This window comes from Colletotrichum chrysophilum (genome assembly GCF_026319265.1).
Source record: "Colletotrichum chrysophilum strain AFK26 chromosome Unknown scaffold_8, whole genome shotgun sequence".
Lineage (NCBI taxonomy): Eukaryota > Fungi > Ascomycota > Sordariomycetes > Glomerellales > Glomerellaceae > Colletotrichum > Colletotrichum chrysophilum.
Genome location: NW_026517295.1, coordinates 367157 through 394760, shown reverse-complemented (window position 1 = coordinate 394760; position 27604 = coordinate 367157). Strand labels below are relative to the sequence as shown.

The 27604-nt window shown below is 55.1% G+C and overlaps 9 protein-coding genes across 9 annotated transcripts; 3 read left to right on the top strand and 6 right to left on the bottom strand.

The window, feature by feature from the left end:
- Positions 1 to 177: 177 nt before the first annotated feature.
- COL26b_001791 (uncharacterized protein) lies at positions 178 to 1085 on the bottom strand (the record flags this gene model as incomplete). Its single annotated transcript, XM_053174732.1, has 2 exons — positions 178 to 733; positions 805 to 1085. 2 exons carry the CDS (start codon positions 1083 to 1085, stop codon positions 178 to 180), a joined length of 837 nt encoding a protein of 278 aa, XP_053041355.1.
- Positions 1086 to 2865: 1780 nt separating this feature from the next.
- RPS30A (ribosomal protein S30A) lies at positions 2866 to 3408 on the bottom strand (the record flags this gene model as incomplete). The annotated part of the gene is made up of 3 exons (XM_053174731.1): positions 2866 to 2889; positions 2975 to 3086; positions 3356 to 3408. 3 exons carry the CDS (start codon positions 3406 to 3408, stop codon positions 2866 to 2868), a joined length of 189 nt encoding a protein of 62 aa, XP_053041354.1.
- Positions 3409 to 3907: 499 nt separating this feature from the next.
- Positions 3908 to 5571, bottom strand: COL26b_001789 (uncharacterized protein; the record flags this gene model as incomplete). The annotated part of the gene is made up of 2 exons (XM_053174730.1): positions 3908 to 4776; positions 4827 to 5571. 2 exons carry the CDS (start codon positions 5569 to 5571, stop codon positions 3908 to 3910), a joined length of 1614 nt encoding a protein of 537 aa, XP_053041353.1.
- A 1647-nt stretch (positions 5572 to 7218) lies between these two features.
- COL26b_001788 (uncharacterized protein) lies at positions 7219 to 8043 on the top strand (the record flags this gene model as incomplete). The annotated part of the gene is made up of 1 exon (XM_053174729.1): positions 7219 to 8043. The coding sequence occupies one exon, from the start codon at positions 7219 to 7221 to the stop codon at positions 8041 to 8043; it is 825 nt and encodes a 274-aa protein (XP_053041352.1).
- A 669-nt stretch (positions 8044 to 8712) lies between these two features.
- COL26b_001787 (uncharacterized protein) lies at positions 8713 to 11471 on the bottom strand (the record flags this gene model as incomplete). Its single annotated transcript, XM_053174728.1, has 3 exons — positions 8713 to 9152; positions 9205 to 9699; positions 9752 to 11471. The coding sequence occupies 3 exons, from the start codon at positions 11469 to 11471 to the stop codon at positions 8713 to 8715; spliced, it is 2655 nt and encodes an 884-aa protein (XP_053041351.1).
- Positions 11472 to 18626: 7155 nt separating this feature from the next.
- On the bottom strand, positions 18627 to 19104 carry COL26b_001786 (uncharacterized protein; the record flags this gene model as incomplete). The annotated part of the gene is made up of 2 exons (XM_053174727.1): positions 18627 to 19007; positions 19087 to 19104. The coding sequence occupies 2 exons, from the start codon at positions 19102 to 19104 to the stop codon at positions 18627 to 18629; spliced, it is 399 nt and encodes a 132-aa protein (XP_053041350.1).
- Positions 19105 to 19537: 433 nt separating this feature from the next.
- COL26b_001785 (uncharacterized protein) lies at positions 19538 to 20637 on the top strand (the record flags this gene model as incomplete). Its single annotated transcript, XM_053174726.1, has 2 exons — positions 19538 to 19585; positions 19666 to 20637. The coding sequence occupies 2 exons, from the start codon at positions 19538 to 19540 to the stop codon at positions 20635 to 20637; spliced, it is 1020 nt and encodes a 339-aa protein (XP_053041349.1).
- A 1652-nt stretch (positions 20638 to 22289) lies between these two features.
- On the top strand, positions 22290 to 24277 carry COL26b_001784 (uncharacterized protein; the record flags this gene model as incomplete). Its single annotated transcript, XM_053174725.1, has 5 exons — positions 22290 to 22573; positions 22620 to 22813; positions 22866 to 23303; positions 23357 to 23851; positions 23904 to 24277. The coding sequence occupies 5 exons, from the start codon at positions 22290 to 22292 to the stop codon at positions 24275 to 24277; spliced, it is 1785 nt and encodes a 594-aa protein (XP_053041348.1).
- A 494-nt stretch (positions 24278 to 24771) lies between these two features.
- On the bottom strand, positions 24772 to 26714 carry COL26b_001783 (uncharacterized protein; the record flags this gene model as incomplete). Its single annotated transcript, XM_053174724.1, has 3 exons — positions 24772 to 26358; positions 26418 to 26580; positions 26653 to 26714. 3 exons carry the CDS (start codon positions 26712 to 26714, stop codon positions 24772 to 24774), a joined length of 1812 nt encoding a protein of 603 aa, XP_053041347.1.
- Between the last annotated feature and the right edge of the window lie 890 nt (positions 26715 to 27604).

Here is a 27604-nt window from a genome sequence, read left to right as displayed (position 1 = left end):
GATATTGCCTAGATAGTTAACTGACACTGCCTGGATGGCTAACCAATACTACCTAGCTAGCAAAACTCCCAGAACTGTGCCCAAAAAGCATACCCCTTTCCCCTCACTGACTGTTACCGACTTGAAATAGATGCAGCATTGTCAAACTTGCTTCTCCGTGAGCCACTTGGGCGATCATTAGGCTTGGAATTCCTTGCCAATAAGGCCCTCGTGTTCCTTCTCGTCATCCTCGTCAAGGTTGACGAAGGCGTCAGAGAGGTCCTCGTCAAAGAAGTCGTCGTCGTTAAAGGGGTCTTCTTTAAAGAAGTCGTCGTCAGAGATATCTTTGTCGTCAAAGACGTCTTCGTTAAGGAGGTCGTCGAGGTCGTCGGCGGAGCCGTCATCCTCCTTGACATCCTTCTTGACATCCTTCTTGGCATCCTTCACGTCACTCTTCTTGACATCCTTCTTGACATCCTTCTTGTCATCCTTCTTGTCATCCTTGAACTTGTCGTAGATGGTGTGGGCCCAGAAAGGCTCGCTCATGAGGGGGCAGTGTGCACAAGCGCCGTCTTGTTCATCGACGGCGTAGTCTCTGCAGAGGATGCCTCCCCACTCGTTCTTGGTCACCTCCCAAAAGGTGGATGCGACCATGCCCTCGTTACATCTAACGCTGTTCTCGAACCTCCAGGCGAGGTCGCCCTCCTCCATGCCGCAGAAAGGCTTCCAGGTCTCAAACGAGTTGGGCGTGCAGCTGCGTCATCCGTGTTAGCTATATCCATCCAAAGGACGGGATGGGGCTTGTGATGGAAACGAAAGACTTACATAAGACCCCATCTTCTCAGGTTCTCCCAAAATCTATGGCAGAAGGAGCCGGCGTCGCCTTTGAAGTCCTTGATCCGGATATGGAAACGCGACCGCCGTCCACCACCAACTTGTCTCCCCCTGCTATACTTGCACTTGGATCGGGCGTCGGGCTCATCCCAGGGTCCCGGAGGCACGATGCCTTCTGATCCGTGATAGTAACCAGCGTTTGACGGCCACCCAATGGCCGCGACGCCCGAAATTGCGGTCAGCAACAACGTGGCTGCGAAGGCGAACTTCATTGTAGTGTTGCAGTAGTAGTAGTAATATTAGTAGTTGTTGTTGTCGTTGAAATCATACAACTAATGTTGGGGTGAAAGTTGTATAGGAGGGAGAAGTTGTTCAGAGAGCCAGTGAAGAGTTTGGCGGCGAGCATGTGTATATATAAGTTTTCGGCATGAGATGTCAAGGTAGCTGAAGCTTCTTGCAATCTACCGTGTGGTGCCTCGGGCTATCATACTTTGATCTGGGGCGCGAAAAACTCGCAGAGGTTGACTATCCAGGGCCATGGACGGTCTCGTCAAAAGGCAGCTTGGCAACGTCTTCTTAGGTCATGAAAGCGAGAGTCGTTCTGAACAGTCCGACTTTTTGTCATGTGAAAACTTGAATTTCTGGTCCGGCTTACCTGGAGTTCGTCGTGCCAAGCTTGAGCTGCACGACGTAGGAAGATGGCCGCAAAATAAAAAGTATCCTCCGAACAAATGACCTGGATATAATAAGGGGGTGGCAAGAATCACCAGGCATGTTCTCGCTGGTAGCTTCTCTGAGTCTACATCTTGGGTTCCCTCGGTGGGCCATCCAGCCACTTTCTCCTTCCACCTTTTCTTGGCTGCTTGGAACCCTTGGATAGTCTTATCAAGGAAAGAAGCTAATGGGCCAAAAGGAGCCACCTATGACAAGCGTATGCAACAGGACCCGTTGATGGCCAGGTATGAAACCCTTGGTAACCTGACTCCCTCCGTGTTAGAGTCGCTAGGAACGATCCAGTATCTCGACCACACTGTCTTGGGACCTTTAGTATCTCGATGTGGGGATGTCTCTGGCTGCAACCTGTTCGTCCGTCAGCAGCCACCAAACCCTCACCGAGAGAATCACAGCATGATGCCAGAACCCTCAAAGGTATTGCCAGTCACCAGGACATAGACCAATGGAGTGGCAATATCAACCGCAACTGTCCTCGCACTCAAGATCTTGGTCCAGCAAGTTACCGGCAATGGCGTGGCGTCGAGTACTAGGCAGACTTTTTTCAACGATACGCTTTTGTAAAACCAGCTCACGCCGTGGTCAAGTAAGTTCTTGATAAAGTCGTGACTCAAACTTGAGCGTGGGGTTGATCCGGGTTGTAGTCCTTTGGTAAATCAGTCTTTGCGGTGTTTCGCTGTCTCCTTCTGGACCAGCTAAGCATGCTTCGAAGCGCAATAGCGTTCGAACGGGTGTCCGTCGCAGACAAAAAATGACCAACTGGACATAACGGAGGTGTGGATTCGACAAAGCTGGTTGCAGTATCTGACATTCGCCACCACGGTCAGCTATCTCGTCACGGCAGGGAACAGTAAAAGTGTTCGTATAGCAGGAGAAAACAGTCATATATTTCTCCTCGAGCGAGGGACCAGCTGGCCCAGGACATTCCGGAACGTCAGGCAGTCAAACATTGCGCATGCAGGCGTGACGAAGTAAAGACAATGAAGCAGCATGTAAAATGAATTTCCCCATTTCCGATTTGAATGCCAGAAAACCGAAATGATTTTTTACGTATTTCTGCAGTACGCATTCGTGTTTCTCTTTAATGCCAATCGTCGAGCCGAAAGGGGCGGGGAGACTTCCTCCACGTTTGCAGTGCGTGGGCACTTCCTCCGACGCCGAACGGGGGCATTTTTCCCATAAAAAAGATTTCTCCATTGTTCGCCAACCACCACCCTTTTTAACAACGTCCCGTCGATTCCACCCTCATGTCGGTGTGGGCCCAAACGTTCCTAGAGTCGTATCGAATGCATTATGGGAAACAGAAAGAGGGCAGGGTGCTTAAGAGCCGGGGTTGGGGTTCATCTGTGAGTCGGTGGCGTTAGTCAAATCTGTGTTTATCGTCGAGGGTTTCTGAAGACGGAGCGAGTCTTCATCGAGGAAATCGTACCTTGCGCTTGCCACCGGTGAGGGTGACGTTCACGAAGCGGCGGGTGTATGTGAGACGCTTCTTCGCGCGGCCCTTGGGGGTCTTCTTCTTCTCCTGGGGCTCAACCTTGGGGCTATCGAGAATGTCAGCATCTCATCGTCTTTCATCGATCAAATGTCCCAGCAAAAAAGGAAGCCCGGTCGGTCATTCGTTTTCTCATCGTCCATAAATCTTCTGTCGTCTTGCGATGGAATAGCCTGCACGCGTTGTGCGGTGCACCGAAATGATTCCTCCTCTTTCCGACCGACCGGTGTCTTTTCCCCCTCATCGTTTGCCGCGATGACCCAAGCGTCGCCTCCTCCTCCCAAAAACAAGCAGAAAAACGGCCGGGACAAGACTTACGTCTGAGACTTGACCTTTCCGGCACGCGCCAACGATCCGTGAACCTTTCCCATGTTGTCGGCTTGGGGTGGTGTTGCTGTGATTGATTTTTCGGTGAGTAGGGTTGTCGAGAATACTCGCGGGCGATGGGCGTCGGGTTGCTTGCTATGGGGTGAGGGCTGGATTGGAGCGAGGGCGAATTGTCCGTTTGTGTGCGTGGACCCTGGTCACGTGGGGGTGGGGCGAATCGGGCTTTGGCGAGCAGTGCATCCTTTGTTTTTTTTTTTCCCTCTCCCAGCGATTGTTTGGCTTTGGCGGAGAGAGTGGCCCGGCAAAAGTTCGGACTTAGGAGTTAGGACCTTCCCAAAGCGTTCGTGGCACGCCGAATGAATCATCGGCGAGAATTAGGGGCGATACTAGACTTCGCTTGACTGATTGGAAGAGGTTCATGAATATTTTGACATATATGGTAACCTTTCACTCATGTTGTTTTGTCTATGCCATTCCGTCGTTTCCAGGCGCGCGCCGGGTATCTAATCATGTACTCATCCATAATGTACTAGAGCATCGATCTCACACATCCCCGTCCTCAGTTTCCTCCGGGCCAGGGATCATGGCCAGCGACTCCCATTCAACCTGAACGCCCGTCTTGGGGTGGGCGCAGAAGCCGTTGCAGGCTTTGCACTTGTCCATCTTCTTGGACAGCATGTCCTCTAACGACGTAGGATGTAGCACCAGCTCCCTGGACTTAAGGTTCTCGTTGATGAAGATGAATGGTCCGCGGTAGTCGCCTAGCAAGGTCTCTGGCAGGAATGCCAGCTCGTTTGGGGTGTTCTTGCGGGCGACACCCGCAAAAGCGTCCCTAACGCGCTTCTCTACGCGGAACTCCCATGTGCCTTCCCAGCTGAGAGTTGTCGACCTGTCGTCTACAGTATAGCGGAAGACGGCGGCGCCGAACTGGTCCACCTTGTAGAGCTCCAGCATCTTGAGTGCCGGCATGTGTTTTGCCGCTGTAGCTGTGAGGAAGAGGACGGCGTTGATGTTCTCGGGTTGCACGCCAGAGATCATTGTGTGGGAGGTCAGAGTCAGCAAGCGCAGATTTTGCCAGACTGGGGTTGTGGTTTTGCGGCCGAGGACACCACCAAAGAAGTCCAAGGCGTCGGCAACATTAGACACGGCCATCTCTTCAGCCTGTAAACTGAGATATCCGAGATTCTGACCCAAGCTTGGACAGGCTGTTCTTGGTACGTCGCCCTGGTCCTCGGCGTCGTTGGTGTCTGCATTGCCGCCTCCATTTGCCCCTGCCGCAGCATCATCATCACTGTCGGAATCTGCGTCTTCCCATTCTTCGCCACCGGCACCGTCGTTGAAGGCGTCGAAGTGCTCGAAGATGCTGAAGCGCTTGATATACGACGGCCAAAAGGGTAGACCTCGCGCGTGGTCTTTGAAAGTTAGCATCACATGCGAGCAACTATAAAAGGGGGGCAAGTACCTGAGTCGACCTCCAGTTGTGCCTCCATATCCACTTGATGCCATGGCTCATATCGAACCTCCCTGAGATTGGGCAGACTCGAGTAGATGGTGAGAAGCGACCGGGATGAAAGGTTGCGATGATTCTGTCTAAGCACCTGACAGCTTGACACCACGGAGACCTCCGGCAACCCGTGTCGTCCAATCTGCTCGCATGCCGCAGTGATGAATGAAAAGTCCAGATCATGATCGAAGAATCTCGAATTGCCGTCTTGGTCGAGGCCCGCTTCCCCAAAGTACTTATTCTTATCGCTCGGTGAAGCAGCGCTCAACTCGAGCTCGATGCTACCTATCCCCGTCGACTCCCACTTGCTGAGGATGTCGAAAAAGGTCCAGATGGCCTGCGTAAAGGCGATCTCGTTGGCGTTCTGCTCTTCATCGGTCTCGGGGACCTTGGCGAGCTTGAGGGCATAGCGGGGTAGCTCGATACGCAGGGCCAACCGGCGAAGCAGCGAGCGGCGACGGGGGTCCTGGGTCAGCTCGTCGAAGCGCGAGAGATCCTTGGCGGAGTTGATCTCGAGCGAGCTAAAGTTGATCTCCTCGATGAAGCCCTGCCACTGGCGACATACGACGGCGTAGCTGCCCATGTCGTGGCGGTTGGCCTTACTCCGCCAGATTTTGGAGCGACGCTCGGCGACGGCGCTGTTGGCCAGGTGGCCGAGGATGAGGCCTCTGAGCTCTACAGGGAGACCGTTCCATGTTGCCATCTCGGTCTGTGTTTCCATCTCAATCTGGGACTTTTTGGTGTCTGCGAGGGCTCTTGTCCACTCCTTTAAGTCCGTGGCGGACGAGGTCGACTGAGATGAGATGCAGTTTTTCAGTGGGGTTGATTGAGAGTGAGACAACGGGTGCTGCCGAATGCCCTCCTTCGTACCACAGAGGGCGCCGAATGAAGATCAAACTCGAGAATCTCCCCCCGGTGACCAAGGCGCGCCTTCTATAGCGGTTCAATGTCGTCGCGTCGTCAAAAGAAGGGCTCAGTTTGTACAGTGTTGCCCCCCCCTACGTCGTGGTGTCTTTGTTGGCAGAGCGCGCCTTTCAGATGCCCCGCTGAGAAAACACTGCTCCACCAATCAAAGCTCGCTAGCGACAAAGCCCTCCTTCCCCTCCAAGGACGTTAGGTACCTCTCTGGGTCCCAGGCAAATCAGACCCTTTTACATCTAATCAAGTATCTACGTAATGCCATGTGGTATGCATAAATGACCAGACGTCAGTTTGCTTCGAAGAACTTTGTGTGACATTTTGGAAAATCCCCGTTCAACGCTATTTGTCTGACGCAGCCGCTCCTCGTGCTCATTCCAGATGGTGCATTCCCGGTTTGCTCTGCATGTGGCTGGCGCTGAGGGCAAGAACCGGAGGGGAACATGCTGCGATTTCCGCGCAAGAATGATTCACTGACGGCACGCAGATCTGAGCAAACCATGTTCTGGCAGGCTGTTTGTCCTTTCGCCCTCCCAACCAACCCATCAACATCACACATGCTCCCGTATCGAACCACTCGCTCCCACCATACATCGCAAATGATCATGCAACATCTTCCGTGCAAGGCACGCACACATAGACGCACACGTACACACAAACTGGTCTAACCTTCTCGGCCCAAGGCCAAGTGGGAGACCGACGCTCAACAAGCGATAGAGAGAGGGAAAAATCAACCAACCTGCAGGCTCGCATACAGCGGCCGATGCCCCTACCCATGCCCGCATGATGAGCCTTCCCAGTGGGAGACCCAGCAAAAACCTTCTGACAATTTGGCGCTAGGCGACGTTTGGCTTATCAGATCTAAACCACCCCGGCCAAGCGTCTCATCCCAGACATCACATGTCCACTCTTCCTCCTCATGGCCGCTGCGGAGTCTGCTTGCTAAACCAAGACCTGAGGTAACCTACTGACCAAACCCTACCTAGCCAACCTCCGTCCCCATCACGCCCGCTACAGAACCCGACTCGTCCAACACGCCGTGCTTCGCTCGATCCAGGGCTCTATTGCGATTTCTTCATTACGTACCCCGTATATTGCCGCCCAGCGCGGACCCCGACCGAACAAGACCAAGACCTCCGTCTCAAAAGAACCTCCAAAAGCAGGCATCGTCCCCGCGCCGCATCTGCACTTCAATAGCCTCTCACCCTCACCTAGGCGACTTCCCAAGACAAACTCTTGGCCCTCCTAGCCTTTCCGACCCGCCAGCCCAACCTCGTACGATCCGATCCCGTCCTCCCTGACCGACCGACCGACCGAATAAAGGAAGCCTCAAGTGAGGGACTACATAAACCGGCTGCTACCCCCCTCGCACAACTACAGTTATCTTCGTTTTTTTCCCCCTCTAGGACAACCACCGACCGGCTCTCTGAAAATGAAGTCCATCGCCTCCCTCCTCGCCCTCGCGGCCTCCGCCTCCGCCCTCCTCCCAGCGGGAACCCCCTCCCACATCCTCCAAAACCCAGACGATGCCGCCGACGCCCTCACCCGCATCCCGTCCTCGTACGAGTCCGCCGTTATGGCCCGCCGCATCCTCGCCCACACGAAGCTCGCGGAGCTCTCTACGGTCTTCCCGGCCGGCGCCCACTCCGCCTCCGGCTCAGATCTCTCCGGCATGCCCATCGGCCTCATGGACTACGTCGCCGATTGCGAGGACGAGGGAAACCCCACTATCCTCGCAATCACCATCGCCACTTCGTTCAAGAACGTCCGTGCCGGCTCAAACATATCCCTCTCCATGCACTGGGTGCCGCCCTTCCCCCCGGCCAAGCGCATCTCTCTCCTGTCCTCTCTGAAGCAGAAGATCTTTGGCGGCGACCAACAAATCATGGACGGTCCCGATACCGTTCCCTACTCCGCCGCGAACCTCCCCCGCTTCTCCCTCATGGGCTACCTCGAGAAGATTCCCGTCGATCCCATCACCTCCCTCAAGCTCGCCGGCTGCTTCGTCAAGAAGCACCCCGACAGCAAGTACTGGCTCCCCGGCAGCCCCGTCCACGAGTCCGAGTGGGACCGCTTCGTCGTCACCTCCGTCTACTGGATCGGCGGCTTCGGCGACCGCGCCTACATCGGCTGGATCCCCCTCGACGAGTGGCAAAAGGTCACCCGCGACGAGTACGAGGCCATCAAGCTTCCCGGCGAGGAGCGCGGCTGGAAGGAGTGGAGCGTCGACAGCTGGTTCGACGGCAGCGACCTCTAAGCTGGAGTGGGTTGGGATGGGGGAGAGGAAAACGTTTTCGTGATGCGCAAACGGAACAGAAGAGGCTATTTGTTTGTGTGCGTGTGTGTGTGATTTGGCATGATACCAATGTAAAGCTTCCAGATTGTGACGATGCGTGGTCTGCGTCGTGTGCATCACTTGCGATGATGAGTCTTTCGAGCCCGTGGTGCGGCTGTTTTCAGTGTAGCATTCTTGGTTTACGTATCCGTACCTAACTTGGCCTGCAGTGCCACGCGACATAGCACACTTTCGTTAAAACATGCATATAAACTGTTTTACTTTTTTGCAACGGTCAAGCCACGAACGGGCGCCGCTTTCCCTATTCAGTGCAGCAGCGTCTGACACCCACGTTACCTTCAAATGTTACACAACCGATGGGCTGAGGAGAGTTGATTATCTTCTTTACAGCGTATTTGTATATCAGGGGGTATCTCGCACTGCCGCTTTTACGTAACTATGCAGACACCTCGTTCCGTCTTTCTTCAGTCATTCCTTGGAAGCAACGCTTTATATGCCTCTCGTGTGTGCATGTGTACGTCGTGTACTCCATGTAGTTCCGTCCCAGTCCCCCGTACGCCCAAAATTGAAACACTGAAACCGTCTGCTGTGAAGCTTTTACATGTACGAATGAAATAAAAGGGTGGCCATCTACTCGACGCGAATGATGACCTTCCATGCCAGTGCCCCGGCCTCTCTGATGGCACAGGCAAGGCAGCCTCGTCGACGTCGCGAGATGATGGCGTTCCAGCCCTTCTCGGCGCAAAAGGCACGGACGAGGATCTCCATGTCGCTACCAAACTGACGACGCCGCGACTCGAGGTGCATCTTAGCCGCCGCGAGGCTGGCGCCGTTAGCGGTCCGCTCCAGGATAGGCGACGTCGGAGTCTCTTGCGTCGGCGGCTGACGCGTGATACCCGTGATGCAGTCAATGACCAGGACCCGGGGTGTCGTATTAATGGTTGGCGTCAGAGAGGGGCGCCGGACTGAGGCCGTGTTGAGCAGCAAGTCGTCCAGCGAGGCGGCCGACTTCTCGAGCAGCTCGGAAAGGTGGATCACCGTGTAAGTGAACATTTTGTGCAGGGGATGTCCTGGAAAGGGTAAGTATACGTGGCTGCGCGGCGAGAGAAGTAGGCAACTTACCGGTGATGGTGGCAGGGCTAGAGCTCTTACCGCCGATGCCGGTGCCGTCCACATCGATTTGCTGGATTGTGGGGCTTGAAGGCGACCTCATCACCTTGACATGAGATGATGGAGCACACGGATGCGCCGTAACGAAATGGATATCGTTGGACAGCGCAAAATTGTGCTCTTTGGACTCGCCGCCGAGAGAGCCGACGGAAAACGAGATGGAGGACGGATAAGTGTGGATCTCTGAGCTCCGAGTCACATCAGAGAGCGGAGTCACGAATTCCTCAGTGGGTGTTGTGTCAACCGAATCCACAGGCGCAGAGAGATTCAGAGAGATGAAATCAATGGTCAGACTGGGCGGCGGTTCAGAGTAGTTGTTCTCGTACGGAATGATGAAGTCCGCAGGCAAGACAGAGCTGGGATCAGCATCCCCCAGGACGCATGAGTCCCGCTCAACGTGTGTCTTACCCCACAGCCGAGCTTGTCTACCCGTCTTCTTCATATCGGCTGTCACAAGAATCAGCAATTACGCACAAATCAGAACTGTCTGTTCACTTACCGGAAACATCGGCAACGTCAATGTTGATCCAGCCTTCGCCGTGGCCTTGAGGCGTGATGTCGCTTGAAATCCAGCCCATGCATTGAGCAGAGCCCTTACCAGCTGCCAAAACACGGCCAACGATGCAAGCTGTGCTCCAAAAGCTTTTGCCCCGGTAGACAAAACCGCCACAGAGGTTGGCCATTGGCCCCAGCTTTGCCATTGCTTCTTTATCGTTTTCCAACAGAGTGGACATGATCAAGTGGTACAGTCCCTCGCCAGGAAGCATGAGTCCCGACACATAGGACTTGGAAAGCCAACCAGACGGGTGGAGAGCCGCAGAAACGCCACGCTTGCCTGACGAATGCTTCGTGACGCTGGCTTCTGCCCTGCCGCCACCAAAGTAGGACGATCTCCGGGTGTCAATACTCAATGGGGTTTCCGCGGGCGTATGAATAGGGGTTGCCTCCGACACCTTCCCCACGGTTTCTTCGATTTGCTCGGCGTAAATGTCCGATTCAATATCAGGCCATCGCAGTTTCCGCGCAAAGTGTGTGAGGCCGTTGACTTGTCTCTCGCTGTAACGACCCTGGATAGTGTAAATGGACATGCTCTCTCCTGAGTTGGCATGGTTGTTGTGATGGTGTAGGCTCATCTTGCCAGTCAACGAAGCCAGCCAGCCGCCAGAGTTGCGTTTCTGGCCAACATTGGCTGGGTCGACCTTGGCCTCGACAATCGCGATGTTCTCTAGCCAAGCCCGCGCAAGGTGTAGCGACCACTTGACGGACTGGTTCGCGTCCTTTTCGAAACGGTGAATCTCGGCGGGTCTAATGCTCTCAATCCCTAGCTCTTCGCCCTCGGTAATTGCGTCTAATCTTATTAGAAGCTCGCACGACAGGAGTATCTGAAGCAGCAACCAATATCTCTCTTCTTTACGTTCTTCGTTGGTTTCGGCGTCGTCAACTTCAGGATCGGTTTCAATCTCGTCGCCCTCAAACGAGCCCCAGAGAATCTGGCCTAGACGAATTCTCCATTCCACATGCGCAAAGTCGATCCAGACATTAGGCGCTGCAAGCACCTTAACGAGGGCCTGTATCTGAACCGAGAGGCTGTAGGGGTCGTGGTGATCGATCACCCGGGTGGGCGGGTGCAAGATGCCAAGGAACAGCTCGTTGTACAAGGTATGGGATATCTTCCTGTGAATCCGGTTTTCCTTGTACCTCGCGCCATTCTTAATAAGCTGGTCCAGTATAGCCGACTCCTCCTGGCGGCGAAGGCCGTCCTTGGAAGCAAGCAGCTTCTGGCGCGCATCGATGATGGCGTTGGCCTTGGATCCGAGAGTGCCAAAACCGAACTGTTCTTCCTGAAGGGCATCTCCAACGGGAACCTCGAGAGCGGCCTGGTAACCCATGGTGCCCTTCTCCAACCCCTGCATGCTCAGCATATTAGGCCGTTCTCGACATCGGGGGTAGAAGTGGGCGCGCTTCCTCTCTCTGGCGCACTTGATGGCAGCGGGATTGCTGTTCATGTCTCTCGTGATATGAGGCCATGCTGTGATGCAGCTCCAGGCGGCGTCTTCGATCTGAACATGGTCGGTCAAGTCGCGGATCTCGAGGGACTCGTCCCAGGGAAATGCAACAGAAGGATGCGGGGCACCGGTGTAATGGCCCTCGGAGCGGGCAAAGTACTGAGGAGCTCCGGAGAAGAGCTTCTCAATGTCGTCGTCGCTGAGGGTCGCCATGATTTTGGTCAGCTTCAAGACTGGTTTGGCCTTTTGGCCATTGGCTTGCTCGCTGTCGGCAGGAGGCGGGGAAGGAAGTGGCTTGTTGGGGTTAAGAGGGGGCGGCGATCGAGAGGAGCGGGATTCGGCACTGCTTTGCGGAGGGGAAACCTGGGGTTTGCTGGTGAGACACAACGGCTTATAATTTTTTGCAACGGCTGAAGCGAGGATGATCCAATTGGACGAAACTGAAGTAGAATGGCGGTTGGCAGGACCGGGTAGGCTTCTTTGAGGGAGTGGAAGTGAAGTCTTTGTTCTCAATGGCTTGACCACGCTCGTGGCCTGTCTTGAAAGGTGTTGTATATCGGTTGACAAGCAGCTTCTCTGACGTCTCTCACACAAGAAGACAAAAAAGAAAAGGAGGAAGTTGCGTTTTACAAAGACAAAAGGGGTGCAGGTGGGCAATTGGAGCTGGGTCCCGGATGGTGGTCACGCGGTAGAGCAACATGCAAGGGAGCAACGGGTACAGATCGTCAGAGCATCTCGCATCTCAGACCAGGGGAGAGGAGCAGCGGAGGTGCAGGTTCATCAAGCGAAACATCTCGGAGGACGTCACAGCAAGAACGAGTTTTTTTTTTAACACCAGCCGTATCCATCCAGTGGACTGTCGAGGACGGGAATTGCACCAGCGTGGTATATGAGGTGGGCAAGAAAAGAAAGACAGGGCATTGAAAGTGGCCTGATGCAGCTCCCATGAAGGGATTGGATGAGATGATGGCGGGGAAGTGCCATGACGGAGGGGAATTGGCAGTGACGACTGTGGTTTGGTTGCCATTGCCGCAGTAGGTAGGTATTCTTAGCTCCGAGGAGGGGACAGTCTGCAGCGGCAGCGGGACCCAGGGCAGGCACCTCACCTCAGGTGCAGGACCCAGACCCAGACTGGACCCGGGCAGGCCCTGGTGGGGAGGGCGAGCGCCGACGACCGACGACGGGGACACCACTGACACTGGAGCATCAGCAGGGCGTTTTTTGCAGGGAGCAGCTTCAGCCCGCCCAGACCCAGGCCCAGGGGCTGGAAGGCAAGACCCACTGGGCGTCCGTCCCCACGTTGCACGTTCGGTGCTTCCACGTCCACACTGAGGTGGTGACTGCCCACGTCCATTGAGGCATGGCCAACGGCAAGCGTAGGCTTAGCGCACGGGTGACGGAGCCCAGCAGCCAGCCTTAGGTAAGGCGAACCCACTGACGCCGCTGACCTGACCTGAGGTGAAGTGGGGTCACTGTGAGATGGCACCTCAGTCTCTCAGACTCACTCAATAGAGAGGAAGCGGGGTGAGCTGAGGGGTGGGTGACACTGAGATGCGTCCACTTGCTTTGGCGTGCTGCTGTGATTTCTTGCTGCGCGCTGCTTTGCCGCGTACATACATCATCATGCTGCGCCAATCTGCCGTCCTCTGCAACCAGGAGCAGGTAGGTATTCGCACTGCGTAATGTCTATGCATCTCCTGCCTGTCTGCCTGCACTCATCTGGGACTTCCCAGCACACCTGCTTCTATTCCGAGGACCCCCTCATTTCCCACTTCCAGACCCTTCCCCCTCCCGTCCTCTCGCCGGCGCGATCGGAGCATCGGAGCATCGGGAAACTGGAGATGGGCACTCGCCCGCCCGCCCCAGCGAAAATGCACCCTTCAGGGACCTTGCTTGAGGGGCACCGAAAAGCCAGAGCCACAGCGGGCCACTAAAAAGGTGGAAAATAGAACCACGGGTGTGTGTGGATGATCTCTGAATGTCAAAGGAGGGGAGGGGAAAGGAACGGAAAAGACACCAAAGAAAAGGATGACATGAGTAAACGTGCGAATGCCGACTTACAGGAAGCTTGGTTGGTGATTCGGCACCGGTCCCCCGCGCAGAGCTGGCCGGCGACGACGTCGATGTTGTCGGCGTTCGACTCCTGCTGCGACCCAAGAGCCCGCCAAAGAAGTCCCGTTTGGACGACTTGCGCTCCCGTTCGCCCGTCCCTGATCCTGCCAACGTTTCTGCGCCTGCGCCTGCGCCTCCTACCACCGATCCGAAGCCAGTACCCGTTCGCTGCACTCTCTCATCTTCTCTTCGCGGACTCGTCTGTGGTGTGAACGGTTGCTGCTGCTGCTCGTGTCTCTTGGTCGTCCCCCGTCTTAGGAGCGATAGCGACGGCATCTTTGTTTCTCGTCGTCTAAGTCGTCTCTTCTGGGATGAGATGAAGGTGGCTGCCGTGTTCGTCTCATTCGTCTCGACTTTTCCTCGGGGTTTCCAACTTTGACCTCTTCTGGGCCCTGTCTTCCTGGACCGTCCCTCTTTTTCTTTCCAAGTAAATTCCCTTCGAGTCTTGGAATACTTCCCTCCTTCCTGGTTGTCGTCGTGGTCTTCCAAGCTTCTCTTGCTGTCTCGCCTGGCCGTGGCTGGTTCAAGGTGGCGTATGAGGGGGGGAGGGGGGCTGAGGTCCTATCCCGACGTGCAAGGCAAAAAGCCGACTCCAACTTTTCTGCAAGGCGACCTTGGAGTTGCAACCGAGAGGGGGGCACCGCGGGACAAAATGGTCGAACCAAGTACTGACTGCTGCAATAAGACAACAATGATGGTGGGGGGTCGAGAAACGGGAAACGGGAAGAGCAGAATCGAGATGGAGGGGGAATGGATGACGGTAGGTGAAGAGAATAATAGTGTGTGACTGCGAGAAGAGAGGAAGAGAGGAGAGGGAAGCAAGGCGACGGGATGTTAAAACAAGAAATGCGAATCAAGTGAGAGCGAGAGACAGATAGAGAGACACACGCATACATACACACACGCAGCATACATGCACCACGGGCTGCCAAGGCAGGGGAAGGACATGTTCCTGTTATCGTCCACTCTCCACGTCTACCTTATCCTCTCTTCCTTCACCTCTTTGGGCAGCATCTGCTGCGCTGGTGTCTGTCTGGCTGGGCTGGGCCTGGGCTGCGTTTTCCCGCAACGACCCTCCTATGACTGGATGGTGACAGATGGCACAGGATAAGACAGGCACTGGATAGGACAGCCCGCGCTGCGAGATGTCCACTTTGTTGGTGCACCCCTCGTCCTAGCCGCACGCGCACGCGCAAGGGCAACATGGGCCTGGCTGGCTGGTCTGTGTTCTGTCCTGTCACGCAGGCTACGGGAGTCCTTGAATTATTATTCACGTATCTGAATATAGCCCCCCCGGAGCTGGGGGAGGAGGACGACGAGGAGAAGGGCAGCAGCATCAGCGCCGGCGGGACGATTGAGGAGGGGCGTCCAGACTGGAGATGGGCAGAGATGGAGACGTTCAGGGATCTGGGCAAGGACAAGCGACGGAGCCCGGCAGTCTCAGATCCCAGATTGTGCGATTTAAACGGGCTAAGGCTCGTCTTTCTCGAGCAATTCGAGGCGACAATCAGCGACGCGAGGGCTGAAGAAAAAAGAATAGGTAAATAAAATAATGAAAAATAACATGCAAAACAAAACCATCAGGACCTCTGATAGATCGCTCGTCATCTCCGCTATGCGAGTTGGGGGGTGTGGGTGATCCGTATCTTGCAGACAACAGAGCATGTACCATTTTCCCTCTCTCTTCGACTTCGCCTTCACAGCCTGCCTTCCGTGCTCTCATCCGCCGGATTTGATCCTGACCTGGTGCTGCAAGATGTACCAGAGTGATAGAGCCCAGGACCATGTCCCCTGTCCCGCCTTGCGTCGTGCTGCCTTACCGTGGGAAGCTAAGCTAGCATGGAGGGACACAAGAAAGCGACGGTTCCATGGCACGGGCTGTCACTCTGATTTGCAGGCCTATCCCATCTCCCATCTTCTCATTTCGCGGTACGGCACTCTTCGTCGCACAGGTAAAAAAGTGCGAGAGCTATAGCACCGCCGCCGGACGTGTTGTATGTATGTCCCCTCTCCCCTTTCCTTTTTGACGATGTTAGACTGCATGATAACGCGCTGCGTCCTGCCGAGGCCGCCTCCCGGGAACGTGTCAGGCCAGTGCCAGTGCCGGAATGGAAGACAAACATCCAGGGACAGAGACATCGAGACCGGTGACAGGTAGCAGACAGCAAAGACAAGACACAGACGGCGCCAGAGCACGGAGGCCGTAAGTGGGTAAGGGATCCATGGCCACGGCCGCAACAACACATCACTTTGGGAAATCCACCCCAGCTGCTTGACGTCTGTAGATTTTGATCTCTTCTTTCCTTCCGGAGAACCAGCTGGGAATATCAATGGCGGAGAAGGCAGCGCTAAAGAAATGTTCGGTGGAAAATGGAGCTCCAGCTGAAGATGAAGTTCCTGCGAGAGGCCAGAACAAGAACGAACAGCCACCAGGCGCGCATGTGAATGAAGTACACGACCGGGGTCTCCAGCAGATCTCTGATTAGGTGGTTTCGGGATCCGCAACATCACTCTCCACTTGTGCAGGAGAGGGTGTGAGGCGAGTCCAGCGTTGCCCAACAGGTGTCATCGGTCCCCGTCCTCCAAGAGATGACGACCTGTACGGAGATTTTACGTAGCAGTGGGCTCTTTCGTATGCTGAGTTGTCGCGCTGTTGATCCCTCAACTGCCTTGGTTCAAATTCAAGACTCACCGGCTTAGTTGGATTTGGGTTGGCCTTCAATTTGTAATACGGGCTGTGCAAAAAAGAAGCACCAGGGAAGGGGAAAAAGCAAGAAACCACGTATCATGCCGCAGACTAGAAGCTCGGCGAAGCTCGCAACCCTGGCAACGCCGTGCGGGATCGAAGCAAATTGGCATTGCCTGTGCCGTGGCCTTGCAGAATTGAGGGAGCAGACGAAGAAAATAAAAACGCCACCATCGTCAAGACGCTGTCGGCCCGTCGCGTATCCTGGTGAAGCATGCCGTGTGCCACCAGTGGATAACGCCGAGATACATTGTTCCTCTGCAATGCGTGCGGATGTGGCTTCAGCCTTCCTTGCCCGGGCCCCCCCCTTCCCATGCTGCTTGCTTCAGAGTTTCCAAACACAGAGAATGCAAGGAGTCCTTCAATTTTCTTTCTTTCTCGAACATCTTCTAACATTCGATATGGGGTAAAGAAAACCGTTTGCCGACCAGGTTCGGGGTCCGTGGTGGAACCGGTGCGGCCCAGCACTTTGAAGATCCCCCCTTCCCTATGCTGTATCTGGAACTATTTTCGAGACTTTTGAAACGTCGACGACGGGAGCTCTTGACCGCAAGGCTTTCGTCGCGGCAGACTTTCTTCTGCTGCCTCCCTCCGCCACGGCGGAAACCAAACCACACCCCCTAGCTTACTGCGGTATCAGGCTAAAGTTTTAGCCCCTGTATAGGTAGCTGTGGCTCAAGCAGACCAGGTGCGGTACATCGATCGCAGGCGAAAGGCCGGCCACTCAGCAGTTATTCCAGAGCTTCCTGTGGGACCGTCAGTCCCCACGATACGTGGCTCGGGGCTAATACTTACCCATAACACCATAGTAGCTCCCCAAAGCTCCAGAGAGGTATCCGCAGAAGCATTGGGCAGCTGAGGGCCCTGATCTTCCTTGACATGAGACGACAGTGCCATGGGTGAGAACGTCAATTCACGAGTGGTCGTCTGCGTACTCTCTGCTCTCTCCAGTGTTCTCGAACGTGGTTGTCTCAAAGTCATCGGGAACGGGGTCGAAGGGAGCATGCGAGGACACCGGGAAGAGGGCCGGCTTCATCCATCAAGTTGCATAAGATGGCACTCGACATCGCGAAAACTGTTCAAGTCTAGCAACTGATTGCGACACTTGGCAAAGGAATATGTAAACAAAACCCCGAACAGAGTTCAAATAGGTCGTGTCACTCCAAAACGGAAGGTTACACTACAAGGGCACCCTACCACAGGGCAGCACCAAAATTAAACACGCCTCGCAGCGAACCACGCCCAGAAAAATGCACGAATAGGTTAAAAAAGTTTAAAAAACTTCTTTGCCCACAAACTCTCGTTACGAAAGAGCAACTCGACACGATGACGAAAGGGGGGGACGGGGGGCAGGCCGGCGCCACGGAGTGCCCGGCAAGGATTTCCCATAGCTTGCTGAAACGAGATTCCCATTTCCCGCCTTTGCATGTTGGACCATTTTCTTCACGTTCCAAAAAGTTGTCCGTGGAAAGATTTCTCTGACGCGAGGTTACGAAACCTCGACTGCCGACTGGTCGAAACCAGGGGATGACGGCGGCGGCTTCCAGAGAGACAGGCCTTTAATCTAATCCTAGGCTTGTTATAAGCCCCCAAAACGAACGAGGGGGTTGTTGCTCTGAGGTGCGTCTGGTGTGGTGTGTGGATGGGTGGTCCTGCGTGCGGCTGGACGCTTAAACCAACCCACTTCCCGTCGACGGTCTGTCGCGCCACGGTTCTTGGTACCAAAACGTGGTGTTCGGTGAAGAGATGTCGTTCGTGCCTTCGGGGAGTGAACGACAGGAGGCGAACGGACCAGTTTGATGTTTTTGATGGACGAGTCCGCCTCGAAGCAAGGACTGGCCCAGAAGATCTCGGGGAGAGAAGCCGGTGGCTTTGTTTACGCGCTATTTCAAGCCGGCCAGTCCGGACCTCGTTTTCTCGTTTTCTCGTTTTCTCGACCTCGTTTGACTTTGGGCTTAGGTTTGCAATTCATCTTATATTCATATTCGTCCAACAGCGTCGAAAAGCTAAGCTAGTCAAGCAAGCGGCCCGGACGTCGTGACCGCACCCGCCTTGCCGACCCGGCTGGATTTCCGGGCCTAAATGCCATGGTCATGAATTTGTAATTTCAGGGTATCATTCGTGCCTCCGCGCCGCCCATCGACAGCCCATGTCGATTCGCCTGCCTGCAGCAATCTTATATGCATGTGTGTTTGTGCGTGCCGCAGAGCTTTCCGTCTTAGTCTTCGCCAACCTTCTGCACCGTAGGTAATCTTGGAGATGCCCTCATCTTCCGGCCTGCCCAATGGGCTCCCCTGCCCGCTAATATGCATGCATGCATGAAGCGCACTTCGCTCGATGTGGTCAAGAGGAAGGGGCCTCGTGAAACGCCAGATGAGGTCGTTCGTGATGACTGAGCGCGCCTCTCAAGCAGGCGGTGTGTCGTGGACAACGATGAGGAGGTACTTTGGATCCGGCACGATGACCAGCTCCTGCTTCTTCGTCCGTAGTCTCAACAGCTTCAGCTCGTCCTACCCCCGATACGTCAGCGCCAGCTCTCCCAGCGATTTTCCAATGTTGCGCTCCGAGTCTTGGGGAATGGGTGTCCTCACCTCTGTATCCAAGTCCAACACCAGCGTGCCCGACGCATTAACCCAGTTCCATACCTTGGCTGCGAAGTCTTCCAGACCTTGCGGCTGATCGCCTTCGCCTTCACCGTTCTGCTGCTGCTGCGCAGCCGCACCCTCCCCTGAGAAGGAGCCGCCGCTCGGCAGCGCTGAGGCGTTGAAGGACAGCTGTCCCGTCGTGCGGAGGATCGCGCCGGTGGCTCGGTCGAGGATGACGACGGCCTTGACGCCGGGCTTCTTGGAGAGTCGACTGAGAGTCTCGTCGAGGGCATCGGGGCCGTTGGTCTTCGTGTTGCACGCGCGCGAAGGGCGCGCTGGATGTCAGCTATGACGACATTGGCAGAGGGGTCTCGAGGTCGCTCACGGGTACTGATTCGGCCATTATGTGTGTGCTGCGACGGAGGCGGGGTGCTCGTCAGCCCGCCGTACTTGAGGAAGAGAGGTCCAAAGTGAGTGTGTGACTCGTTCTATCGTGGACGGCCGGTTCCGTAGAGCTCGGGTGTTTGGTCCGTAAGGCTGGATCAGCTTAAGCTCGGTCGGTGCTGTTGTACCTTACTGCTGCTAGGATTCACTGGGTAACAGCGTACCAACGCCTTGGTGGGGCCGAGCGCCGCTCAAATTCTGCCGTTTCTGACCGCTGAAATTTTCTGGCACCCGTTCTGGCAGGGGTCTGATTGCTGTGACATGCTGCTCTCATGTGAAAATCTCAGTAAAAACATATCAGACACGGTTTTGGGAGTTCTTATGCTTGACCGAAGGCGACATCATCACCGAAATATTTCATTAGTCTTTAATTACTTACATACACAGCCACCATGGGTTCCAGCACGAGGAAAAAGAACCAAAAGGCCAAGGACTTTGCGGTATGAGAATCCAATGAGGCGTGGATGGACCACCTTCAACCCCGTCATGGCTCTGAAGCGTTACTGACAGCATGGTATAGAAACCAAAGTTCAAGGTCGGCAAGACCAAGGCCAAGCCGGCCAACTTCACAGACACCAGCTTCAAGGCCAAGTCCATTGTGATGGGCCAGCAGTCCCTCGCAGAAGAAGCCCCTGACGTCGGAACACAATTCAAACACCACCTCTCCCTCGCATCTACCTCAAGATCAGACAAGGTGCGAAAAGAAGCGCTGGCACATCTCACGAGCCAGGTGGGCTTTGGCAACAACCCCGTCGGCACCGCCACCATCCTCGGCAAACTCCTGCCCCTCATCTCTGACGCCTCAGGTCCCGTCCGCAGTCAACTACTCAAGCTCTTCCGTGAACTCCCAGAAACCGAAGTCAGGCATCACGCCGAAAAGTGCATCATGTACATTCGCGCCGGCATGACGCATCTTTCTGCCGACATCAGTAACGATTCCCTGTCAGTATTGGAGTGGCTTCTTGATGTTGCGGAGGACGAGACCGTCAGCTGTCCCGGCGGCTGGGTCAAGACGCTCAACAGCTTCTGCGCGCTGATGGGATGGTCCGTAAAGTCGAGTACGGGGTGGACGAGTGCGCCAAAGACCGGTCTGAGATCTAAAGACTCGCAATCGCACGCAAGGCAGGTTGGAGTGCTAGCGAGGTTTCTCCAGGCAGGGCTCAAGCCAGAGGTTGCGGCGCCGAGTAACCCGAACGCCCTCTACGACAACATGTACCGCATCCCACGGGCACCAAATCCATTTGCGTATCTGAACCTATTCGGGACTCGTAGAGACGAAGAGGCGGAGATGTACAACGATCGCGAGTCTCGACAGCGTGTTTTTCATAAGAGGTTCTCGGAATCCTTCAGCCGCGGTATTGAGCAGGCAAAGAAGGAGGGCGGTGCGAGTGGTCGATCTGCCATCACTTTGGAGAAATCATTGAAGGAGGATATGGAGGGATATGAGCCTACTTCCGCCGTTGACCCTCAGGATTTGCTGGATTTATGGTAAGGGGCATAGGAGCATCCGACCGATGAAAGGCTTCCCTAAAGTCAGGATTACAAACAGGAGAGATTCCGTCGTCATTGTGGAACACCATCAGCCATTCAGCAACTCCTTAGAGCGACAGTTTGGCCCCAGGTGTCAAGCAGCGTATGGTCCGAAGCAGGTGTGTACGCATACGTTGGAGTCTGTGTTATCTCACATGCGGTCCAAGATGAAGGCTGGAGACTCAACCTAAGCTTCCACAAGATACCCTATAGATACGCCTATGAACAGACAGCGTTTGATAGATGTGGATGGATACATCAATGATACCCGCTCACCTCGGTGAGAATTCCGTTTCTATGTTTCTATGTGTCTGCCCTGGGCTTTGTTGAAAGTGAAGCAGCCCACCCCTACTAAATGTCTTTCTTTTTGGTCGTCAAACAGAGCCTCTCGTCTCTTTCTGCTGTGGTGACATGCAGGCTGCATGCTGGGTACGGCAAGATGCATCATGCAGTTCGGTTTGACCTGAGCCCTCTTCTAGAAAAGTTCCAAGCCTCAGGAGTTCGAGAAGATCTCGTCAAGCCCAGTAGTTGTGAACCAAGACGTAGGCTATCAAGAGATGTGAGATTGGCTTGTAGACTGATCGTATCCAGTGGTACAGATTCAGGAGGCTAACTAGCCGATGACATTGGATCTCGAGTTCTCACGCCAGGTCTCGACCAAGACCACCTACCTCAGGCAGGACCACGTCGTGCCTATGCCCTGGGTCCCCTTCCTTCCACATGACGCCCATGACGACTGCCCTTCTGCCCTCTTTCACTCTTGCCCTGTTGATTGCCGCCTGCCTGTCTACCTGCCTGCCTGTCTCGACGCGACGACCCTCGGGCCACCCGCCTTGCCGCGCGCCCTTCCTCCCTCCGATGTTTAATTTCTTCCCTCCTCCAAGATTCAGACTTCTTTCTCTTTTCTTCTCTCCACACAACACAGCCTTTCGAGACGGGAGGTTCACATCAGAAGATTTGCCTGTCTTCAACAACGTCGTCAAGCATCACGAGAGGTAGGTTGCCCCCATTTCTTCAGATCACCATCACCATCGCCATCATCACGTCTTCGTCCATCTTGTCTTCATCAGATCAAAAGCGTCACTTCGTGATCCTTGGCTTGGATGCTTCTCGTTTCGCAGGTCATGCCTCTTTCCTCCTGCAGACCTTTCCTGGGTTCCCTCAACCCCCCTTATCCCTCCTTCCTACCCAAGCACACCTCACTTTCCTTGCGCTTCGTTAGGGCGCGTTCTTTCCTCCAAAATCACAGACTCGAGTTCGGTCGGCTGGATATTTTCGCCTCGCTTCCATCCGACAGCACTCTGCCCTGCCCTTTTCCTTCCCACTTACTTGTCCGCGGAAGCTGCTTCAATCCTTTTGCCCTTTCTCACCCAGCCTTTTCGGTTTTCTCCTCAACAATTTCATCCTCAAATTTTTTGGTGAGCGTTCTATCCTTCCTCGGCTAACAAAAATCATCCAGCCGGAAGGATCTCGTCCAGTCTTGCCTGCGATCATCAGATCAGTCGCCCTTCACCGCGTTCTTGACCATCACTCGACCTTGGTAGGTTCAAAAACCAGACACCTTTGCTTTGATTCCCACTGCTAACTCCTACTTCTTTTAGCAACTCCATCGCCATGTCTTTCTCCGTCGGTGAGATGGAGGCGGCGCTGCCTGCCGCCTCTGAGAAGCCTGTCGCCCTTGACGCCGAGGGTAAGGAGTGGTCTAAGCCCGAGACGTACAACTACGAGGAGATGGCCCAGTCAGGCCCGATCGAGAACGGCAACTGGGAGGGCAATGCTGCCATCTACGAGTGGGACGAGGAGTACGGTGAGGTCGGTCCTCAGCACCCCGAGCTTGAGCTCATGCTCTTTGGTGACCCGGCCACTCGCCGTGACCACTCCGGCCTTGACTTTACCGCGTAAGTATCCTTACAAAAAGCCATAGATTGAAGCTGACATTCATAGCATCTCCGAAGTTGAGGTTCACCAGGAGGGCGAAACTCGCGTCAACCCCATCGCTTCCTACAAGGATGGTGGTCTTCACCCGGTCATGCTCGAGAACATTAACCTGTGTGGCTACGACGCCCCCACTCCCATTCAGAAGTACACGATCCCGGCCATCCACAAGGGCCTCGATGTCGTTGCCGTCGCGCAGACTGGTAGTTTTCTATCCTAATGATGGTATCTTCCACACACTGACTCCCTGATCAGGCTCTGGCAAGACCGCCGCCTACTTGGTCCCTATCCTCAACAAGCTCATGGGCAAGGCGAAGAAGTTGGCCGCTCCGCGTCCCAACCCTGCCTCGCTTCAGCTGGGCGAGGCTTCTGTTCGCGCCGAGCCTTTGGTTGTCGTGGTCTGCCCTACTCGTGAGCTTGCCATTCAGATCTTCAACGAGGCCCGCAAGCTGTGCTACCGCACCATGCTTCGTCCTTGCGTCGCTTACGGTGGTGGCCCCATTCGTGACCAGATTCAGCAGCTTGGAAAGGGCTGCGACGTCCTCATCGCGTCTCCTGGTCGCCTTTGCGACTTCATCCAGCGCCCCGACGTCCTTTCTCTGCGCCGCCTGCGCTACATGGTATTCGACGAGGCTGATGAGATACTTCAAGATGACTGGCGTGAGGAGTTCGACGTCATCATGACCGGTGGTGGTAAGTCTCGCCCTGATCTTATTTAATAGACCAAAGTTTGACTCTTTCCACAGAGCAGCAGGAGGGGAACATCAAGTACATGCTGTTCTCCGCCACCTTCCCCAAGGCTCTTCGTGACCTTGCGAGGGAGCATCTCAGCACCTCCTCCAGTGTCCGCATCAGCGTTGGTCGTATCGGCAGCACTCACACCAACATTCTTCAGCGCGTGATCGAGGTGGCTCCTTTCGACAAAAAATCGAAGTTGAAGGAGCAGATTGAGTCTCTCGCTGCCTGCCGCACCATCATCTTCGTGAACAGCAAGCGTACCGCTGACGAGCTTGACGACTACCTCTTCAACATGGGCTTCCCGTGCACCTCCATGCACAGCGACCGTACCCAGTTGGAGCGTGAGGCTTCTATGCGTGCGTTCCGTGCGGGCAAGGCTCCCATTCTCATCGCCACTGGCATCAGCGCTCGTGGAATTGACGTGAAGAATGTCAAGCATGTCATCAACTACGACCTGCCTAGCATGGACCATGGTGGCATCGAGGAGTATACTCACCGCATCGGTAAGACACACTCTGACTAGTATGGCCTATTGTATACTGACAGAACATCCAGGTCGCACTGGTCGCATGGGTCAGCGTGGCATTGCTACATCCTTCTACACCGAGCGTGATGAGCCCATTGCCAGCGTTCTGGTCCGTACCCTCATGGAGACCAAGCAGGATATTCCCGAGTTCCTGGAGCCTTTCAAGCCCACTGGCAAGGGTCTTGAGAACCTGAAGTTCGAGACCGAGTCGGACTTCGACCCTGAGGAGGCTGGAATTGCTCACCTCGGTGGTGGCGGCTGGGGCGGTGACTGGGGTGGTGATGCTGGCGGCGATGCTGGCGGTGATGCTGGCGGCTGGGGTGGCGGCGGCGATGATGCTGGCGGTAACCAGACGACCGAGGCTCCCGTCTCGGTTGCGTCTGCCGGTGGCGATGGCTGGTGATTGGTGTTTGGACATTTCGGTTCGGAAGTTTAGAGGATTTGAAGGTAGCTTGCCCACAGACTATTCGGAATGCTTTGGTGGATTTTTAGACGGCCAAAAGGAATAGGGTCTGGAGGCAACTAATCATAATTCTCTCGCGCATGTTCTGACTGTTGGCTTTGGTGATGTGTCTGCAATGATGGTCCTGTTACAAGTTGTCCAAGCTTGAGAACAACTACGGCTCCTAGATTCTATTGAACCGACGTCTACGCCACACCTATGATGCGACCGTATACCTAGATCCACGACAGGAATTTGTGAGGACACCACCTGGAAAGGCACAGTCACGCAAGATGAGACAGAGCGAGGATTCGAACAGACCAAACAGCTTTTGATTACCAGGTATTAGAATATGCTTTTCGCCGCCTCTCGCCATATTAATATGCGTCTATCTACCGTCTGTCTAAGATGCTCTAAGAATCGTGAATCATACGTCTCCACTCCTGTACTGTAAATCAAGCATTCTTCATAATGTCCAACAGACCCTTGATCTTGCCAACAAGACCGATAGCGTATCCCACGCCGACGACGCCCCTCGTGAACCTCCAGCTCCGCTCCTGGTCCGGCACTGGATACTTGACGGGGGGCGGGATGGCGGTGCGGACACCCATCCAGCCGAAGCGGTCTGCGCAGATACTCTTGACGTTGCAGAGACCCCGCAGGCCCTCTTCACCGGCGAAACGTCCGTAACCGGAACCGCCGACGCCACCAAAAGGAAGCTGGACGGCATAGGTCGCGCCGAAGTCGTTGATGGCCACCATGCCCGTCTTTAGGCCGTCGACAACGGTGCGGAGGACGGGGTCGTTGTCACCGCCAAAGATCGAGGCACCAAGGCCGAAGTCGGGAGCATTGGCAACCGAGAGAATGGACTCCGCGTCAGAACCAGGCGTGCGCATAATTGTCATGACGGGACCGAAGCACTCCTCGTTGGCAATTTCCATGTCGGGAGTGACGTCGACGAGGAGAGTAGGGGTGAAGTAATGGCCCTTGGGGTGTTCGGGATGGACGTGTCGTTTGCCGCCGGCGAGGAGACGAGCGCCTTGCTTAACGGCGTTGTCGACGAGGGACTCTAGCCGGGTGAAGGAAGCATCCGAGACCATGGCGCCGACATCCGCTGTGGGGCCGAGGCGGAGGGCTTGGACTTTGGGGGCGAGAGTAGCGACGAGTTGTTCATAGAGTTTAGGGGTAGCAATGATACGTTCGATGCCAATGCAGTTCTGCCCAGAGGCCTGGAAGGTGCCGCGCATAAGAATCTCAACAATACGCTTCAAGTCCTTTGCAGCAGAGTCGAGAACGATCGACGGATCCTTGCCACCCAGCTCTGCGATGACCGGAGTGAGAGACTTGGCGGCAGAGGCAGCAACCTTGAGACACACGGGACGAGAGCCGATGAAGGTGATGTGCGAGATCTTGGGGTGGGACGTGATGTGATCCGCGTTGTTGGGCCAGCACGCCACGGTCTGAACCAGGGCAGGATCATGTCCATGGGCAACGAGGGCACCTCTGGCAATGCTGGTGAAGTATTGCGAGCTCCATGCTGTCTGCTCAGACACTTTGACCAAAACGCCGTTACCCGCAAAGATGCTGGAGATGATGGGTCCGATGAGGTTGTGGAAAGGATAGTTCCAGCTCACAAGCGCACCGACAACACCGAGAGGCTCGTACCGCACCTCATTGCGCTTGTACGCCATCAAGAGGTTTGTGGGCCTCCGCTCAGAGGTGAGCGCCTTCTCGCCGTGGTTCAGCGTCCATGTAAGCTTCTCGACGGTGACCAGAATCTCGCCCAACTGGGCGTCAACCATGGTCTTGCCAGAATCAAGGCAGGCGGCGCGGCAGATGGCCTCCTGGTTATCGAGGACGTGCCGGAGCATGGAACGCAGAACGCGGCGGCGCTCGCGGAAGGAGGTGTGCTTCCATTTGGCCTGGGCCGCATGGGCGGCATCGACGGCGCGGTCTATCGCAGCAGGTGTTGAGGGGTTGACGAAGCCGAGGAACTGGCCAGTGGCCGGGGCGTAACATTGAATTGCAGTGGTTCCGGAGACCTGTAAAAACAATTATCAGCCATGTTCAGGCGCGCTCAAAGCGTGGAGTACCCGCGTACCTTGATGTTCGTCTCCTCGACGATTGTATGCTTCTCGGGAAGCTTGGGTGGATCGACACTGTAGACGATTGCCTTGTCCTCGTTCCAGAACTTAGCCAGCTGTAGGAGCCAAATGCTCAAGGCAATTGCGAGTGCCGCGAAGGCATATTGAGGCGCGCCGGGTCTGCAAACAAAGTGTTCAAGTCAGCGGGTGCGTTGAGCAGAAAGTGGCGCCATTTGGCGGGCGGTAGCGTACGGCATAGCTTCGACGAACCAGTTGAGCCTCTCAGCGACCTGGTCCCAAATCTCCGGGTCCATATTGGCGTTGAACTGTGCCAATGGTCACCAACTGGAGTCTTGTCGACGATGCTTGTGAAAGTAGCCCGCGCGGTGAAGAAGTGGCGGTTGGCCAAGGTAGCTACTCCGTAGCAGACAGCCAAAATATTGGTGGTACTGGCGGACCCTGAATGAACGCCGCCGCATCGGATGTTCTTGGCCAAAAATCAGCAGAGCTCGGGGGAGCTTGCCCCGGTCCAGGGCCCCCGCTGATGTGGATATGATTTGGCAGGGGCATGGCGTTCGGTGCAGGGGTACCGCATCTCAGCATCGTACCTGCGTGCGGTGTGCGGGGGAACCACGTTTACTGGCGGTTTGTAACACCACGAGTAGGAAAGAAGAAACACGAGACTGGATAGATCATAGGGAGGGAGCGTTTTTCCAAGTTGCTGGAGAGCCCTGAAGTGTAAATGCTCTTCGCGCACCGAAGCAGGCAGGGCGGAGATAACTACGGGGAAGATAAGGCCTGCAGGAGGCAGAGAAAACAAATATCGCTACCTACAACAAGGCTGCATTTGATTACGATCTGTAATGGGTGTTGTATTGATGTTATGGCTGCTTCCGAAATTGGCCCGAAAATGATTTTATACCCTTATTCGAGGCCGAGACCAAGTCAAAGCGGCTGTGTTTGAGGTCGTCACATGGGAATAGGCTTCTTTGGAAATATCCTGTTTTAACGATTCAAATAATGGCTGGCTTCTGTCCGCTGCTCATCTCCAAGCTACCCCTGAGGTATTATGTGTTTTTCGCTTCTTTTTCCTCCTCCTCCTCCAGTTTGCGTGCGTATGTACAAAAGGCGTCAGCAGCTGGAGCTGTGCGCCATCACTTTCTTTGGCCCGCCCAGACAAAACGCCATGAGGCCGGCCTAAGGA